The sequence below is a fragment of the Notothenia coriiceps genome, unplaced genomic scaffold (assembly GCF_000735185.1).
Source record: "Notothenia coriiceps isolate Sejong01 unplaced genomic scaffold, NC01 NC01_scaffold00011237, whole genome shotgun sequence".
Classification (NCBI taxonomy): domain Eukaryota; kingdom Metazoa; phylum Chordata; class Actinopteri; order Perciformes; family Nototheniidae; genus Notothenia; species Notothenia coriiceps.
In genome coordinates this window covers 35724-53035 of record NW_011343938.1, presented here as the reverse complement: position 1 = coordinate 53035, position 17312 = coordinate 35724, and the positions used below count along the sequence as shown (strand labels likewise).

Genomic DNA, 17312 nt, shown 5'->3' with positions numbered 1-17312 from the left:
ATCAACGGTATTGAATGTAAATTACTGGTTGGTGTTTATTGTTTTTTAGGGCTAAAACGCAGATATCACTACCTGCAGATGATGTTATACTGTTATTTTCGTGTGAGGTTAGAGTTAACTTTGAACCTTTTTTATATATATGCTTTGCTACAAAGCCTTGTCTTGATGTGTTAAAATACACAACGCTACGAACAAATCGCATTTTTTTCATGTCTCTAATTGCTATAAATAAATATAAACTTGGATTCTTTCTGTGTGTCGTTCACTTTATGAGAAATCAAGTACAACCCAGCGGATTTCGAACTACTGAATTTACATGACCTTCAGGAATATTTCCTTAGACCCTTGGTGTTAATTATTTCCTCTGCATTGGATTGTTATTCGATAGGTCACTTCATAATTAACTACGTCTGAAAGCAGAAGTCTAGGGCAAACATTTGCAAGTCTCTTCCGTGCGCATGTCACAAAATGATTTAAAATAAAAAAGCCAAATTCTGGAAAAAATAAAAAGTGAAATTCTGAAAAAAAAAGTCAAATTCTAGGAAAAAAGTCATATTTGAGATGCATTGTGGGACATGTAGTTTATGGGCAATGTGCTTCTCTAAAGCGGCATGTAACCGTATAATAAACATATTATATTCTTTGCTCTTGTGGGGCCACATGAAATGAAGTCGCGGGCCGGATTTGGCCCCCGGGCCTTGAGTTTGACACCCCTGCCCTAGAGGATGTGAAGTCCACCCCCCCAATTAAAACATGTTATAATACTAAATAAATGTGAAGCCTTGTTATATAAGCTGTCCACCATGTCAATATATTTCTCTTTTTGTAGTGTATTGGTCTTTTGTAGAGGTTTTTCATTACCAGCTAAAATCTTGCCTATAGGGCAGCACATTGGTCAGAACCAGCCCTGGTGTCATCCCCACAGCACCCCCCATTTGAAACATGTTCCCACGGCTATGAATGTGTTTGTTTTTTTTAAATGGTAAAACATATCCTTTAGCTAAATATTTGGAATAAAATGACTAATCTCATGAAAGAGAGATTCCTTACTGGGCTGTTTCTCCACAAACTCCTGGAACTTGCTCCTCTCGTACTCAACAGATTGCTGCATCAGATGAGGCCGGAGGCTGGTCAGGGCAAAGTTGGCCATGTCCAGCTTCATCAGGTCCAGCACAGAGAATATTGCCCTAGGAGGGGGGAGGACAGAGGAAGACAGAGGCAGAAAACAGATCACTGTATGTTATGAAATAAAGAAATACCAAAGAGGTTTGAAATTCCATGTCCAACTTGGCTGGTGTTCATATTCTTATTCATTAAAGTCTGCATAGATTGGTTAAGGAATGAGTCCTAAATCTGGAAATGAGTTAGCATTCTAGCACATCCAGTTCCCTTGTCTCCAAGTCAATGTTTTATATATAATGGCACATATTATGGGTCTCAGGAATATAACACTATATCAAAAACATATCTATGATGTGTTTAACTTGAAAAAAAAAAAAAAGAGGAGGGGGAGCTTGTGCCTGCTCAGAATTCTACGAGATACTCCGCTAAACGCTGCCGTGATTAAACACCATATCATGTTCCAAACCACATCAAGGATTATTTCTGAAACAGTATGGAGCTCAAATGCTTTTTCTCTCACAGGTTTACCACAAGGTGAGTTCCTTTTTTTATTTCCTGCTTTTTTACACATACTCTCTCCAGTACAGGTAAGCTCTGAGTGTTAGCGATGCTTGCTAATGTAAACAAAGACCATATTACGTCCTAAACAGTAGCGCATTGTTTCTGATAGCAACGTTTCTGATAGGGCCGTGGGTGTAAAGCCAGCCCACATTTCCGTTATTAACTCATATCGGATGCAAATCTGGATCAGCTCTGTTGTACCCCCGTTTTTAGAGATGTGGGTACGGAGGAAAATAAAGGATGTTTTGTTTTCTGACACTTTGTGAGTTCACACCGGGGACACATATTTAAAAGACAACAAAAAGTGCATTTTGCATGATAGGAGACCTTTAAGACATAATATATGTTAGAAAATAGTTTTACGTGTCAAAAAAGGCAATTGCAAACATCATAACAGCAAACATTAGCCGCTGTTATTGTGTTGTCGTGAAGTCAGGCAACCGCGATGTAGTTTTTATTGCCTAACGTTAGCTTTTTCATTCAGGCAATTGCATTTACTCTTCAACTACTATTAAAAGTGGTTGAAAATATGTTGAGATAATTTTCTGAAATAATCCAATGGAAAAATCCCATTGCTTTTTGTCGTAGGAGCCCTTGCGATGCTAACCTCCCTGTCGACACTCAAAAAGACGTCATCCCTGAACCACTCCATTGGGTTTGTGAGCCTGCTAGCTCATCTCTTATCATCCTCTATGATAACGTTGGCCCAGCACAGCCCAGCAATGTAATGGACTGGAATTAAATGTCACCTAATCTTAAAATAAACTGTTCCCTGGAACATACAGGACTAATAATACTTGGCTTACTTGAGCAGAGGCACAATTTCTGTGATCTCCTTTAGCTTTCTGATGTCCTCATCTCTGCAGGGGGCACACTGTGAGCCCATCATCATGACGATGAACTGGGACAGTTGACCAATGTCCACCGCTCCTTTCTCAGCCTGCTGCTGGATTAGAGGCAGATCCAAAACCTCCTCGATCTGGGTGCGCAGACGGACGTTCAACGGCATCACAAATGAGAGTAAAGTCTATATGTGGAGGTTAATGGATGATGATTGTTGTCAGTGGAAAGAAAAGACAGAGTAATCGGTATTAGGGACAGATATTCTACATTGGTATGGCATGTAGTGCTGCACAATCATTGGAAATTGTATTGAATCAAAAATATATTCACTCACTCGCCACTTGCAGTGTCTTATATAGGTTTTAGTGCATGTAAATGTTCTACAAAGGCCAAAATCCCAAAGTTCTCTCCAGAGAGTTTCTCTACCACCAACACCCCTTCTATTGGCCAGCACTCAAACACATTGTACGTGACAGGCTAAGGGGTGGAACATCTCTAGACAGAGCAGGCCAGCTAACCAATCAGAGCAGACTGGGCTCTGGTTTCAGACAGAGGGTGAAAAGAGATGCTGCAGCACAGGCAGTATGAGAACATTAAAGCATGGAGACATGTCCCATTCTATATTGGAACAACTTTCACGAAAACCAATTTCCCCCTGGTATTATTGAAATGTTTCTGATTCTGATAAACTATATTATTCAGATTTAACAAAACATAATTGTTTGGTACAGATCCTCTTAAAAAAAAGAAAAAAGTATCACACCGTAATAATTTATTATATCACGAATGATAATTATAAATAAAATGACCAATGACCAACAATATCATTAACAGTTAATGAATCAAAATGAGTTATTTTTATAAACCATGTCCTTCTCAATAAACAGCTGCGGGATCATATCTGAAGAGTTAAAATAGGAACACATATTTTCAGAGCTTTGGAGTCATCAGGGACGTTTTTATTTCCAGGAGTAAAACAAACAACATCTGCCTCACCTCTTTGATCTCCGCCAGCAGTTTGATTAAATGTCCGTACGTCTGTGGCTCGTCCGTCAACTGAGCTTCCAAACACTCCCAGAATGCTTTGTGCATTATCTCTTTCACTTTGTGCTCCAAACTGTACAGGGGCACAGCAGAGGTTGTTACTATAAAACAGTGGTGGAAGACGTACTCAGATTTTCTACTTAAAGGTCACGTATTATACTCCTTTTCAATAATATACGATCGGTCTCAGATATATACAAAACATGTCTCTGAAATGCTGAAATCCCAAACAGACCATGCATGCCATATGCCCCTAAAAAAAGGTTGCATTTTTTGGGCCGATTTCAGAATAGTATATATAGTTTTACTGGAATATAGTTACTGGTCCAATAATATGAATATCATTTATATGTGATGCTCATAAGAGGTGGAGACCACTTTAATTACTTTTTTTATTATTATTTTAAAAATATATAATTCTTTTTTTTTTTAAAGTTATCTAAATTAATAATAGTCCATTGTCCATCTTCAGAATCAGAATCAGATACCTTTATTAGTCCCACAGAGGGGAAATTTGCAGCTGCTGTAACAGGCTGCCACTCGCCCGGCGCCGGAACCGGAAAAATCTTAAGTCATTAGTTGTTTTATTTATTTTAATAATATGAACCTGCATATAACTTAAAAGAAGTGGAGTATATAGTTAACCATTTGCCTCCAAAATGTACTAGAAGTATTTTGTACCATAAAATGAACATACTGAAGTCCCTTAACATTTTACTGAGGTGCCACTTGAGTAAATATACTTTCCCTGCTTATGAAGCAAGGGAGGAGTAACTCAATAACAGGGACTTTCAAATCAGTGAGTCTACTTGACTCAATTCTCACCTCCCCTCAGGAGGCGCTGCAGGTTTGACTTGGAAATCGCTGTTGAAAATTATTTCATGGGCCAGAACCATGTTTGAGACTCCTTTGGCCGTCTGCATCAGCTCCTCCACAGACACAAACTTGGGGGGGCTGGCTGTGAGGGAAATCCATCTTTTAATGATTTAACAACATAAAACATCAGAGGGTAATTTCCCAAAACAATAATACCGTCATACCGCCAACAACCTGTAGTTGAACTAATAAGAAAACAAGGTGCATTTACTCTTATTTTGAAGCAGATATAGTGTAAAAACAGACATACATCAGACACGTTACCTCACAGGATATATATTACTCCTAATCGCAAGCTACTGTACAAATGTTTTATGTATTTAATATATATATAGTACACTATGTTTATATGTTAAGTAGATTGGTATATTAGAGAGGATTCTTACTTATTCTGGATATGTTATAGTGTTTAGATACTCTGAATACATTTATTTCTTACTGAGAATATGTTGATAATGTTTTGAAATGTACATTTGTTTATGTTTATCTATATTTTATTTATATTCTATTCTATTTTTAAGTAATTGTGTAATTCTTGTAGATTGACTGTCAAAATGCTGCTGCTAAAGTATCCATCCATAAGATGGTGAATGTTTTATCTCTGGGTGTCAATGATAATCCAATTTATAACCGAGATAATTAAACAGTCCCAAATGCAAAGTTCTGAATATACTTGTGGAAAAACCTTTATATTGATCGCCCTTATCAGGGCTATAAAGTTGATGTCTGAATAAATGAGTCCTAGTAGTCAGGGAATGACTTTTAAGAGGATGTGCTATGTACTAGGGATGGGAACGATTAATCTAATATTCGAAATTATTCAGGTATTCGAATATGAGTTATGAATGTTTTTTTTGGGAGGGGTGCCTAAGTTGATTACATATGATCAAATGGAATAATTCAATGTATACAACAGTGCCATAGCTAAATGTGTTAGGTCTAAAGGTGTGTGTTGCTCCGCTCACCGGTCCCTCACAGCGGGCAGAGCTGCAGGTGCTGATCTCTCTCTCTCTCTCGTCCGGTTATACTTCACTCGTGTTTATGTCCAAATCCATCAGAAAACCAAGTTATGTTTTAAGCATGAAAGCTGTAGGCCTATAGCTGTCATCTGTTCAAACTGTGATCACCAGTTCAATACATTTGACAAATTTGAGTTGGTTTCTATACTTATTTGAACATGTATTTATTTATTTTTCAAAATTAAAATATATATATATTTTCTTTATAGGATATGTACATTTTGGTTAGTCGGTTAACCGTTTTTTTTGGGGGTCGAATATTCGAATATGCATTTGCTTTCAAATTCCCATCCCTATTATGTGCTGGGTAATTTATCTGCTGGACATGATACAAATGTGATTGTATTGGTATACATGTTCATAGTTTTGCTAACCCGGTAATATAGAATGCTTAAGATATATAACATATTATAAGTATAAACACTTTTTATCAGGTTACAAATTATAAGTATGTTCTTTTTCCTTTAAGGATCATTGCAACCTATATAAATAAATAAAATAAAATGTCATTTTATCTGAGACGGTGAAAATACTGTGAAAATAACATACTGAGGTATAAACTTCATGAGCCATTTAGTGTCCGTGAATATGTCAGATAAACCTCAAAATGAAAAAGGCCTTGTTGGTACATATTGCCAAACCACACCTGTCCTTATTTTAAGTCGGGTTAGAGTGGGTCAAGCTGAGGGGATGATATTGCTGGAGCTGGGTTAACAGCTAAGAAAGGCAATCAGCCCACTGATGAGGGTAGTATGTTTTTACGAGAACATTAATGTTGGTTATTGTTTAATTTCCCGTTGAGTGCCAGATGTTTTTCAATAACTGCGGAAAATTTGGTAGGTAGCAGATTGAAGTCAACTGAGGTCAAGAACTGGAAAGCTTTATCCTGAACATCCATGTCAAAAGAACTAAGACCAACTGCAAAAGTAGCTTCCTGGGCCACAGCTGTCCAACATCAATTATTTATCCAGGATGCTCGTCGCCCTGATAATATTTGAGCAAATATTCTCACATATGTACATCCTTGTTATTTTTAATCTGAGTTCACTTTCTCTTGGAATGTTTCTACTCCAATAAAACTGATGTTGGATTAGAAATACATGATCCATTTTGACTCATGGCTGTTTCTCTGTGTAGCTGCAGTAAATCATCCTGTTTCTCACCTTGGGGAGTGCTCCCTCTTTGTGGGCTCGGAGTATTTACCCGGATCCTCTTGCTCACTGTCCCCTCAGTGGCATTCTGCGTCCTCTCCTCCTTCGACTCCTTGTCTCCTCCAACTTGGTCATTCTCCTTTTGCATGCTCTGCAAGAAATCAGATGCAGTTCAAGTATCCAATCAGCAGTTATTTAAGGAGATTGCAGCACACACACATTAACTGTGATTTTTATAGAGATGCAGCCTTGCTACATCAGTGAACGGCATTTGTAACATGCTGGGATTTCATATTACATATGCAGGTTTGTTTTTATTGTCATCCATGCATGATGACATCACCTTTAAGGCAGGGGAGTCAGTGTGCCAGTGCGACGCTCAGGTGGTGAATACGGAAGAGGTAAACAGAATAACATCGCTGTGGCTTTCTGCAGAAACGTTACTAACCTTGTAGTCAGCGGGGAAAATGAAAGAGCAAAGAGATGTGTTAGCTCAACTTCTGTACCGCTAGCTTTAGTCAACAACAACACAACCTCCTTATGACACAGCTAATCCTTCGTAACCCGGCCGACAATAGGGAAATTATCACTGACCAATGGTTTTACAACTTCAGCACTGCCAGACACCGTCTTCAACAGAAGGAACGTTTTGTTTAAAACAAAGAAACTCAAGCTTACAGAAGTCGCACCCTGTTCTCTTTTTACATGCGTAGGGTCGTCGCTAAGCTAACTGAGCAACACTTCCTGTTTTGGGCGGGGTTAACTTGACGTAACAGCCCAGCCCACTAGCGCACCCAAATAAACACACTGAGTTAGGATTTTATTATTCAATAATACAATTTATGTATGTGTTATTATATGTTTTATTCATAAAGTATTGACCTAGAAGACAATTGAAATGTTTGACAACATTTCTTTCAAATACAACATATTCATACTTTATTATAATCCCCCAATAAAACACCTATTTTTACCTTATTGCACTGTAGAAGTTATAAGAAAATAGAAAAACATCTATCTTTGACTATAAAACGTGTATGTCATGTATTTGCCAGCTAAAAACACAAACAAAAAAGTTGAAAAAACATTACTCTTAATGCTATGTTTCCACAGTAATACACTGACAACTGTTACTATGTCTGTATGAAGAAGATGAAGGTAGAACATCACAGAAAAGGCCCATACAGTAAGTGTTATACTTGTGAAAATGCAATACAGACAGTGGTGGTGGTCCTTGAAATCCACTAAAATATTGAGTTATTTCTGTGTAGACTTAAATGGTTGAAGTGCATGTATGGCATAGAAGCCACAAGTTCCGAATGGTAATTACTACAAGAATCAATTTGATATTAAAGGATATGTGCAATACACAAAGTTAAATCTGGTTGTTACCGATGTGAGCTACTTTAACCAAATGACATACACCCACCAGAAAAAACGTTATACTTAACATGAGACTCTTTTTTTTCTGATGGACTATCTCTCATTGATTCTACTCTATTTGTTTTGTATTACCCTTACACACCCAATGAAACAAATAAGCTTAATCACAGAAACACTTGTTATATGCAAGACAAACACTTATCAACACTTTATTTATTTTGTCAATAACAAAGCAAATACACACATATACAAGCAATTGTATGCTGGAAGAATCTTTGCCCTCTCCCATAAGATTTTTTGTAAGTCTCACATAGTTAAGTCAGTTAGCTTGGGCCGAAAGAAAATGACCAAAGATGGTAATAACTAGCTCCTGGTGAAACTGACTGTAGAAGACTGAGAGATAAAGACTATGTGCCCGTGTAATTGCCTTCACAAAACTAAAGCACATTAACAGCAGATTCTCCAAAGTACTTGCTAAATATATCAGGGTGCGCTTGATAAAACTGTCCGAGTAGGCGCTTTTTCTCCTTGGCAGAGACCTTGGGGTCCTGGTGGATGCTGTTCAGTAGAGTCCACAGGGCCTGGTTGGTGGTCTCCTTTGAGTCAGTGGAGACCTGCTGACAGAACGTAAAACCTGAAGGATGGAGTGGGAGAAGTGTTAAGAAGGAAGGAGCTTTGATTAAAAGTGCCACATTGCACTCAATTAGTAGTTTTGGCAACCTAGAGGCAATACAACATTGCTTTTTAAGGGAAATGTGTTAACAGGCAAATGCCGACTTGCAACTCCAGCAGGTATGTAGCATCAATTGCATTTTCTGGCCAACTGTCAAATGCATCTCTATATTCAGTTTTCTTTAAACTCTGTTTTGGTCTCCTCCATCTCTGTACTTTGTAAAGCATGATACCTTATTTGAGATTGATTAGAGCAGAAAGAGTGAACCAAAACAAATAAAAGTTATGGAGTGTAAAACCCAAAAAATGAGCTGTACAACACTTGGATACTCTGCAGGTCTGCTGGGAAACTCAGATTTATGAGAAAGTTGTCTAAATCTATGACTCTTTAACAAGTATGAGTTAGTGTTACACTAAATTTCACCATCTACTGTCAATAATCCCCACTTCTGTTCAGTGAGTCCCTATAAGAATGTTGAACATTTCTTTAGTTTTTACTAAAATAGTAACAGTGCATTTTGGAAGTGGACACTTTACCTTACAATTAGCTGCTGCAGGGAATATTTCCTTCAAGGTTTAATGGTTGTAAAATAGAAATACGTCAAAGTCCAATATGCAAATGTCTGTGATTTCTTAAATAATGTGTATTAAACAATTTAAAGGAGACCTATCATGCTACATTTGAATAATATATTGTAGGGCCATACCTATATAAAAAGGTATATTTATGTTTTTTTCTTCAAAATACCAAACAGATCATGCATTTTTTTAGCCATGCCTCATTTTGCTCTATTTTCCTCTCCTCCACCCTCTCTTTGCATGCGCTGCAGCTGACCACGCCCACCTGCAAAGGAGGGGGCGAGTTTGAGCGTCATGTTACCATGCTGTTACCATGCCACGGCAACCCCCTGATAGGTGTAGAGTTGGCCGTATAGGCGGAGCTCCTCGTCACTGATGTCAGATTATTTTCAAATCTGTATCAGTCTGTATCAGTCTGTATCAGATCCGTTGCAGCCCCGTTTTTAGAGATTTGGGTATGGAGGAAAAGAGAGGGTGGTGTTTTCTGACACTTGGTGAGTTCCCGGACACACCGGACACACATATTCATGTATAAAAAGAAGTACAAAAGTGGATTTTTCACGATAGGTCCCCTTTAACCTAATAATAATAATACATATTATTTATCAAGCGCTGTATCAAATGCTCAAAGACGCTTTACAGCGTCAAGAAAAAATAAGATAAGATAAGAAGTCTTATTAAAATCGAGCAATAAAACCACATTTGTGACAAGGACATGTCATCAATCACACGTTAAAAGTCAGTCTAAAAAGGTGAGTTTTCGTCAGTGTTTTGAAGGCGGGGGCGTCATTACAGTCTAATTTGTTGTGGGAGTGAGTTCCAGAGGGTGGGGGCAGCAGTGGAGAGTACTCTGTCACCCCAGGTCCGGTGCTTGAGGAAACAGAACCGGACCTGGGGTGACAGGTGCTTGAGGAAACAGTGACGGACTGTATATTTTTGTGTTAGATTGTCGTTGGATTGACCCTCATGAACAGCCTTACCGTTCACATCAGGCTCCTCCTCCTGTACGAGGCCGGCCAGCTTCTCACTCACTACTTTGTGCAGGGCCCCTGGTATCTGGAGAGAGGAGAGGAAAGTCTTAACGTCAACTTATGTAATGGCAGAGATTGGTTTGTCGATTAAATAACACTTCAAAAAGGTATTTTCTTGAACTTGAGTTGTACTCTTTTCAATTCCCACTTATCCTATTCAGTGAATGTCTGAGACGGTCATTTCTTGCAACTCAAAATGACAACACAATGTTTAAACAATGTGTTCAAAAAATTAGACTCTGTTGCTCCTTTGAAAAAGAAGAAAATAAAACAACATAGATTAGCTCCATGGCATAATGCCGAAACCCGCAAAATAAAGCAAAAGTCGAGACAACTTGAAAGGATATGGCGTTCCACTAAACTTGAAGAATCTCGTTTAAGTTGGCATATTACTCTCAATGAATATAAGAAAGCACTGCGTAAAGCGAGAGCAGCCTACTACTCTTCATTAATAGATGAGAATAAGAATAATGCAAGATTTCTTTTCAGCACTGTAGCCAGGCTGACAGAGAGCCACAGCTCGACTGAGCCTTCTATTCCCATAGCACTCAGTAGTAATGATTTTATGTGCTTTTTTAACGATAAAATTGTTACTCTTAGAAACAAAATCAATGACCTCTTGCCTTTGACCAGTATAGTGTTATCAACAGCTCCCGGAAACGTAAGTTCTAATATTACACTAGATAGTAAACTAGAATGCTTTTCAGCCATAAACCTTGAACAATTAAATTCAATGATTCTCTCTTCTAAACCATCAACGTGTATCTTAGACCCGATTCCAATTAAGCTGTTAAAAGAAGTTTTTCCATTAATTAGCACTTCTTTATTAAATATTATGAATATGTCTTTATTATCAGGCTATGTTCCACAATCATTCAAAGTAGCAGTGATAAAACCGCTTCTTAAAAAGCACAACCTCGATCCAGAGGTTTTAGCCAACTATAGACCTATTTCTAATCTTCCGTTCCTCTCAAAGATTCTTGAGAAAGCAGTCGCAAAACAGCTGTGTGATTACTTAAAAAACTATGATTTATTTGAAGATTTTCAGTCTGGCTTTAGAACACAACATAGCACAGAGACAGCTCTGGTTAAAGTCACAAATGACATTCTAATAGCCTCAGACAAGGGACTTGTCTCAATTCTTGTCTTGCTCGATCTTAGTGCTGCATTTGATACTATCGACCATGATATCCTATTGCAAAGACTAGAGCACTTAGTTGGCATACAGGGAACTGCTTTAGGCTGGTTTAGGTCCTATCTATCTGAACGCTCTCAGTTTGTACGTGTCAACGATGAATCTTCCATGCAACCAAAGTTAGCCATGGAGTGCCACAGGGCTCAGTGCTTGGACCTATTTTGTTCACACTATATATAGCTTCCGTTAGGCAATATTATAAGGAATCATTCTGTAAACTTTCATTGTTATGCGGATGATACTCAACTATATTTATCAATCAAGCCTGATGAAATTAATCATCTAAATAAAATTCAAGACTGCCTCAAGGACTTAAAAACGTGGATGACCTTAAATTATTTGATGTTAAACACGACCAAAACTGAAGTTATTGTACTTGGCCCAAAGAATCTACGAAACAAATTATCTAAAGATATACTAACAATGGATGGCATTAATTTGGCCTCCAGTGAGACTGTAAGGAATCTTAGTGTTATATTTGATCAGGATTTANATATATTATCATGTTTTATGCCGTTCGCCGCCTACTTGATAAGTCGCTCGTAAAACACAGGAGGTATGGAAACTAAGAACACCATATTTGGTAAATTGTACAGCTACAATTTACCAAATATGGTGTTCTTAGTTTCCATACCTCCTGTGTTTTACGAGCGACTTATCAAGTAGGCGGCGAACGGCATAAAACATGATAATATATGCATGCTCGTATCTATACAACCTATAGAAATGCAAAATGGCGTCAGTTTAAAGTAATTATATCTTTCTGTTTACCGCATCATTTATGAGAATACATTTCTTAACAAGGGAACATAATCGAGGGGTGATCAATAAAATTTCCGTATTTATTTATTTCTCCAAGTTATGTTTTTGTGTGCAGGCGTTTGTTAAATCATTTTAAGATTGGCTTTAATCAATTTGTGAAAATGAATTCTTCATATATGATAAATGAGAGGTAACATTCTATTTATGGTATTATTTCCACATATTTATCTCCATTCTTCCTTCTGCCAACGGTGTCGCAGTTTCTCGTCTCTCCCGTTTTTGTGCTTAGTGCGTGGTGTACGCATGGGTCAGAGTTTGCGTGGAGGACCGCACATTTTCCCGTCAAGTTTTTTTTTTATAAATCGCAAACAGTGCGATGAAACTGGTGTACGCCATCTTTTGTGCGTACGCACCGTTTATAAATGAGGCCCCTGGAGCCATCTAGCACAACATTGAGGCGAAGACATAGACAGGGTTTACTAAAACTGCTTCAAGGGAACTTTTAAGGTTTTGGGCCAAAGATTATGAAGTCACATTGGTAAAAAAAAAGATGAAAATTTGAATTCAAGCGTCATCAGTGGGACCTAAATTAATCATATTAACATCTCAAACTGTAATCCACATGTAGCAAATTAATCAGTATTTCCATGTAAAACCAATTGCCAAACTGATTTAATACTTATGATTGATGTGTAAAATCCATGTTGGTGCCCGCCTCTACAGTGATATAATGTTCTATGTGTTGTTTTCCCCACTGGGATGTTATTTTAATGTTCAAACATGTTTAAATTGTGTTAACATAGATGAAAGGAACTGACACTTTTTACCTTTCACTTGAACATTGTGTTTTTTTGTTGATTCTTTTTTTAGATATTGCACTTTAAATTCACAAAAAAACATACCGCCTTTGTTCTTCTAAAATGTTAAGACTAAGGGTTGGAGGCAGCATAGCTGGTCCCTTGTTTTAAGGTGTGGTGAATCTTTTATAAAAGTCTGTGAAGTATCCGAGAAGCTGCTTCATGTGAAGAGAAGAGAAGCAGCAAAGCCTCGGTGATGTTCTGTGAATTCATCTGGGAAGAAACTAGATCTCACTTTTATACATTTCTGTGGCATTATTGCTGGTGATTCTGTTTTTACATTCCTCCATCCTATTTTTCGTGATTTACACGATTCAGAAAGCGAAACACTGCCTAAAATTGAGCACAAAACTCACAAAGCACATTGTCCACAGGCACCTGCACTGTACATTAAGCCACAAACACACACACACACACACACACACACACACACACACACACACACACACACACACACACACACACACACACACACACACACACACACACACACACACACACGAGGCTGTCGACTTCACATGAGTCCGCGTGCCAAGAAAAGAAAAGAAAATGTCCAAGAGATTTGTTCACTCTGATTCTGGCCACATTCCACATTTTGTAATCCAAACAGATGTAAATATCTTGAAACATTAATAAATACAGTTGTCTGTTTTGCTCAGCTTCTCTTGTTTATTTCTTGGTAGTCTTGTATCTGGCGCCATCATGAGGTGAAAAACTGTAGGAAAATGTGTTGGATTATTCAATCTAGCTCATTGGTTCACCACCTTTTTGGCTTTTGACCCGTGAGCAGAAGAATGCCATAGTAAATTATCCAAAGACAAATTCATTTTTAATGATTTATTATGGTTCTGAAAAGTTCTGGATTGGTAAAATCAATTATTTCGCGATAGAAAAGCAAGGAACACTTCTTTACAGCAGTAAAGATTTGTTGATTTCATAATTGGTTATGATTTCTATCAATTGCTTTTACTAAAAAAAAATGTTGTGTGTGTATCCATCGAGAGTAAATAAAAAATGTATCAGATGACCCAAATTACATATTTCTACTTATAATGCCACAGTATCTTACCATGCTGTTGTTTTATCAGCACCGCTATCAGAGATTTTGAATATTTTCTTTGGGGATTTATTGATTTTAACTCACTGTAAGTCTAGATACCGCTGAAGCTGATTTGTTTTCCTTTTGTGGAAAGTCAGGGCTCAAGGGTATTGGAACTACATACATTGTTTAGTAAATATTAAAGGTCTCCTACCATGCAAAATGCACTTTTTGATGTCTTCTATACATAAATATGTGTCCCCGGTGTGTAAGGGAACTCACAAAGTGTCAGCAAATACAACCCTCTCTCTTTTCCTCCGTACCCAAATCTCTAAAAACGTGGGTTCAACGGAGCTTATCCAGATTTGTGTCCGATATGACGTAATATCTGAAATGTGGGCTGGCTTTACGCCAATGGCAATATCAGAAACGTTGCTGTATCAGAAACAATGTGCATCGTTTTGGAAGTAATATGGTCTGTGTTTACATGAGCAAGCATCGCTAACACTCTTTTTTTGAAAAGATTCAAATTAAAAACATGTTTTTAAAAAGATGTGAGAAGTGATGACTGGTATTATTACTGGGGAAAAGCTGCTGCCCGAATACCAGCTCATCTCATTTTGCTATGGCCTGCTACGGCTACGCTGTACTGGAGAGTATGTGTAAAAAATCAGGATATAAAAAAGGAACTCACCTTGTGGTAAACCTGTGAGAGAAAAAGCATTTGAGCTCCATACTGTTTCAGAAATAATCCTTGATGTGGTTTGGAACATAATTTGGCGTTTAATCACGGCAGCATTTAGTTGAGTATCTGGGTAGAATTCTCCTGCATGAGCTTTCATCTCTCGTTCTTTTTTTTCTTCTTTTTTTTAAAAGCTACGGACCCAGAATCAGCACTTCTCTAACAGGGCTGAAATAGAGGGTATGAGGCATGGCTAGAATGGCTGATCTGTTTGGTATTTTGAGCAAAACACTTCATAGACATGTTTTTTATATATCTGAGACCTCTAATATATGCCTACAAATAGTATAATAGGAGAACTTTAAGTAAGAGAATGGCCTTTTTCTGTCAGTGCATGTCTTCATATCAAATGTGTTTGATACAGGCTGAATAACTACAACATAATACATTTTATTTTAATATTATGAAGAGACTTTCATGACGAAGTGTCGTGTTAAAGAAAATGAATTAATATTGGACACTGAAATCCATTGTTTTAAATGTTCAACAGGGGGAAACACAGTATAGCCAACTGAAAGATTTAAAGGTGTCAGAAGTGCAGAGTCGACATCCATATGAAAACAATGAGCATCTGTAGGCTGTCTCATTAAATGTGAAAGACCCAGCACTATTGGTGGGTCCAACCAGTAACTAGCTATTTCCCCGCAGCAGATTGCAGGTGGCAGAGCATCGAAAGTCTAAAGGGGCATTCCTCCTTACTCCTGTTGCCTTCTAATTAGACTTAAAGGCAAGGAGGAGCCTCGGAGGAGCTGAAAGGGGATTCAGGATGGAGGCAGATGGTGTGAGATTTCAAATGGAAGGAAGTGAACACTGGGTCTGATAGACTGAGAGGGATGGAAAAAGAGAGTGGAGAGGAGAGGGAGGTGGACGGAAAAGGTGGAGACTGAGTTTGGACACTTTAACTCTCTATTTTGAGAAGGTAGAGATTTGTTCAACAATTAAATGGATGAGATAACTCTGTTCTGACGAAACAAACGCCTCCAAAAGAAGCAAGAAACACAGCGAGAGAAGAAGATGAGCAGCTCAGGATGATGGACATCTGGTCGAAACTATCCTTTGAGACTCACAGCAGTTGGTGAATATATCAAAAATGTTTCTTTTAAATCTGTCTGTCCTTAATTACAGCATTGCAGTGTGTTAAGAGTGTGTTGGTGATGATGTGTGTGTGTATTAGTTTCATCATACATCTGATGACCTGCTGTGATATCCTGCTTGTGAGATGACGGCATTGTGGAAGCACTGCAGTCATGTTAAATAGATAAAACTAGTCTATATGAGTCACAAAAGATGGGAGGTTAACCAAGATATTTAAGCTGAACATCTTTTGATGCTAAAAGAGGATTGAATTAGTGTGCAGGATCCAAAAGACAATCTAAACCTCTTATTAAGATTACAATACTTAATGGTAGAAAGGGTCAGCATGGTATGAACACATGGATCATGTCATAAACACACACTTTTGCAGAAATACCCACACACTTGCACATATACACACCACACACACACACACACACACACACACACTGCTTGGGTGGACCTGGAAACATAAGCAAGTCTTTCATGGAATCAGCCTCTACCTGAGCAATAAAGAGCCATCTGTGCTGTGAATAAACTTATGATGGCAACACACACACACACACACACACACACACACACACACACACACACACACACACACACACACACACACACACCGGAAGGCGAAAAACGGAAAATAGACGTGATCATAGAAAAAGACTAAAGTCCTATACAGTAAGTAATTAGACCCTGTTTTGATCTGAGCGGCCGTAGTGGCAGACCGAGACACAAAAAAAACCGAAATTTTAGCTCGGTACATCTACAAACACGTACGGGAAGGTCTACGGGGGTAGTAACCGTGACGTTGACGGGTGTGCGGTTTCATTGGTTTATCTTCTGTCGAAAGTGTTTCTATTCAGCCTGTCTTGGTCGCACAAATTCTACTACCCTTTTATAAAGAAGACGGGCTGAAAAGCGAGTAATACTTCCGATTTGTTGATGGTTGCAAAAGAGAGGTTAAGAGAGTGTTACAACAACTTTGGATCTCATTGTAGAGTTTTCACGAGGCTTTCGGGAGGAAAACGTTTACATTGTCATATCATAGAATTATTTTGTTGTGATATATGTCGAAACCCTAGTGTTAGGGTTAATCAAAAAAAATTAAAATATTTAACGCGGTTCAGTGACCCATTAGACGACTAAACCATCCCCCCCCATCTCCCCTATTCTTACAAAAAATTAATAATTTTTAAAAATCACAAAAAATCTTGTTAACATACCTTATATGATTATGATATTCCAAATAATATAAGAAACCCCGTATTAGGTTTTTTTTGCATTTATCTTCGACATGAATTACAACATAATATTCGAATAAAAACCGTATTGTTGTCTAATGTGTCATACTTAGTCCGACCT

The 17312-nt window shown here is 37.9% G+C and overlaps 1 protein-coding gene across 6 annotated transcripts; it reads right to left on the bottom strand.

The window, feature by feature from the left end:
• Positions 1–985: 985 nt before the first annotated feature.
• Positions 986–7345, bottom strand: tcp11l1 (t-complex 11, testis-specific-like 1). Of its 6 annotated transcripts, none has more exons than XM_010772509.1 (7): positions 7211–7345; positions 6960–7064; positions 6629–6767; positions 4396–4528; positions 3523–3643; positions 2490–2710; positions 986–1187 (listed from the first exon to the last, which is right to left on the bottom strand). In XM_010772509.1, exons 3-7 carry the CDS (start codon positions 6762–6764, stop codon positions 1001–1003), a joined length of 798 nt encoding a protein of 265 aa, XP_010770811.1. In that variant the 5' UTR covers positions 6765–6767; positions 6960–7064; positions 7211–7345; the 3' UTR covers positions 986–1000. The 6 variants fall into 6 exon arrangements, with proteins under 6 accessions (XP_010770811.1, XP_010770812.1, XP_010770810.1 ...); XM_010772510.1 differs by having other exon boundaries at positions 7295–7337; XM_010772508.1 differs by having other exon boundaries at positions 6960–7345.
• Between the last annotated feature and the right edge of the window lie 9967 nt (positions 7346–17312).

Bases quoted from the DNA above. Each gene is read 5' to 3' on its own strand.
- tcp11l1 (XM_010772508.1), bottom strand. From the start codon at position 6,764: ATGCAAAAGGAGAATGACCAAGTTGGAGGAGACAAGGAGTCGAAGGAG. The intron at 4,529-6,628 runs GTGAGAAACAGG...TTTCCCTCACAG, and splicing joins AAGAGGGAGCACTCCCCAAG to CCAGCCCCCCCAAGTTTGTG. The intron at 3,644-4,395 runs GTGAGAATTGAG...GCCCCTGTACAG, and splicing joins GCAGCGCCTCCTGAGGGGAG to TTTGGAGCACAAAGTGAAAG.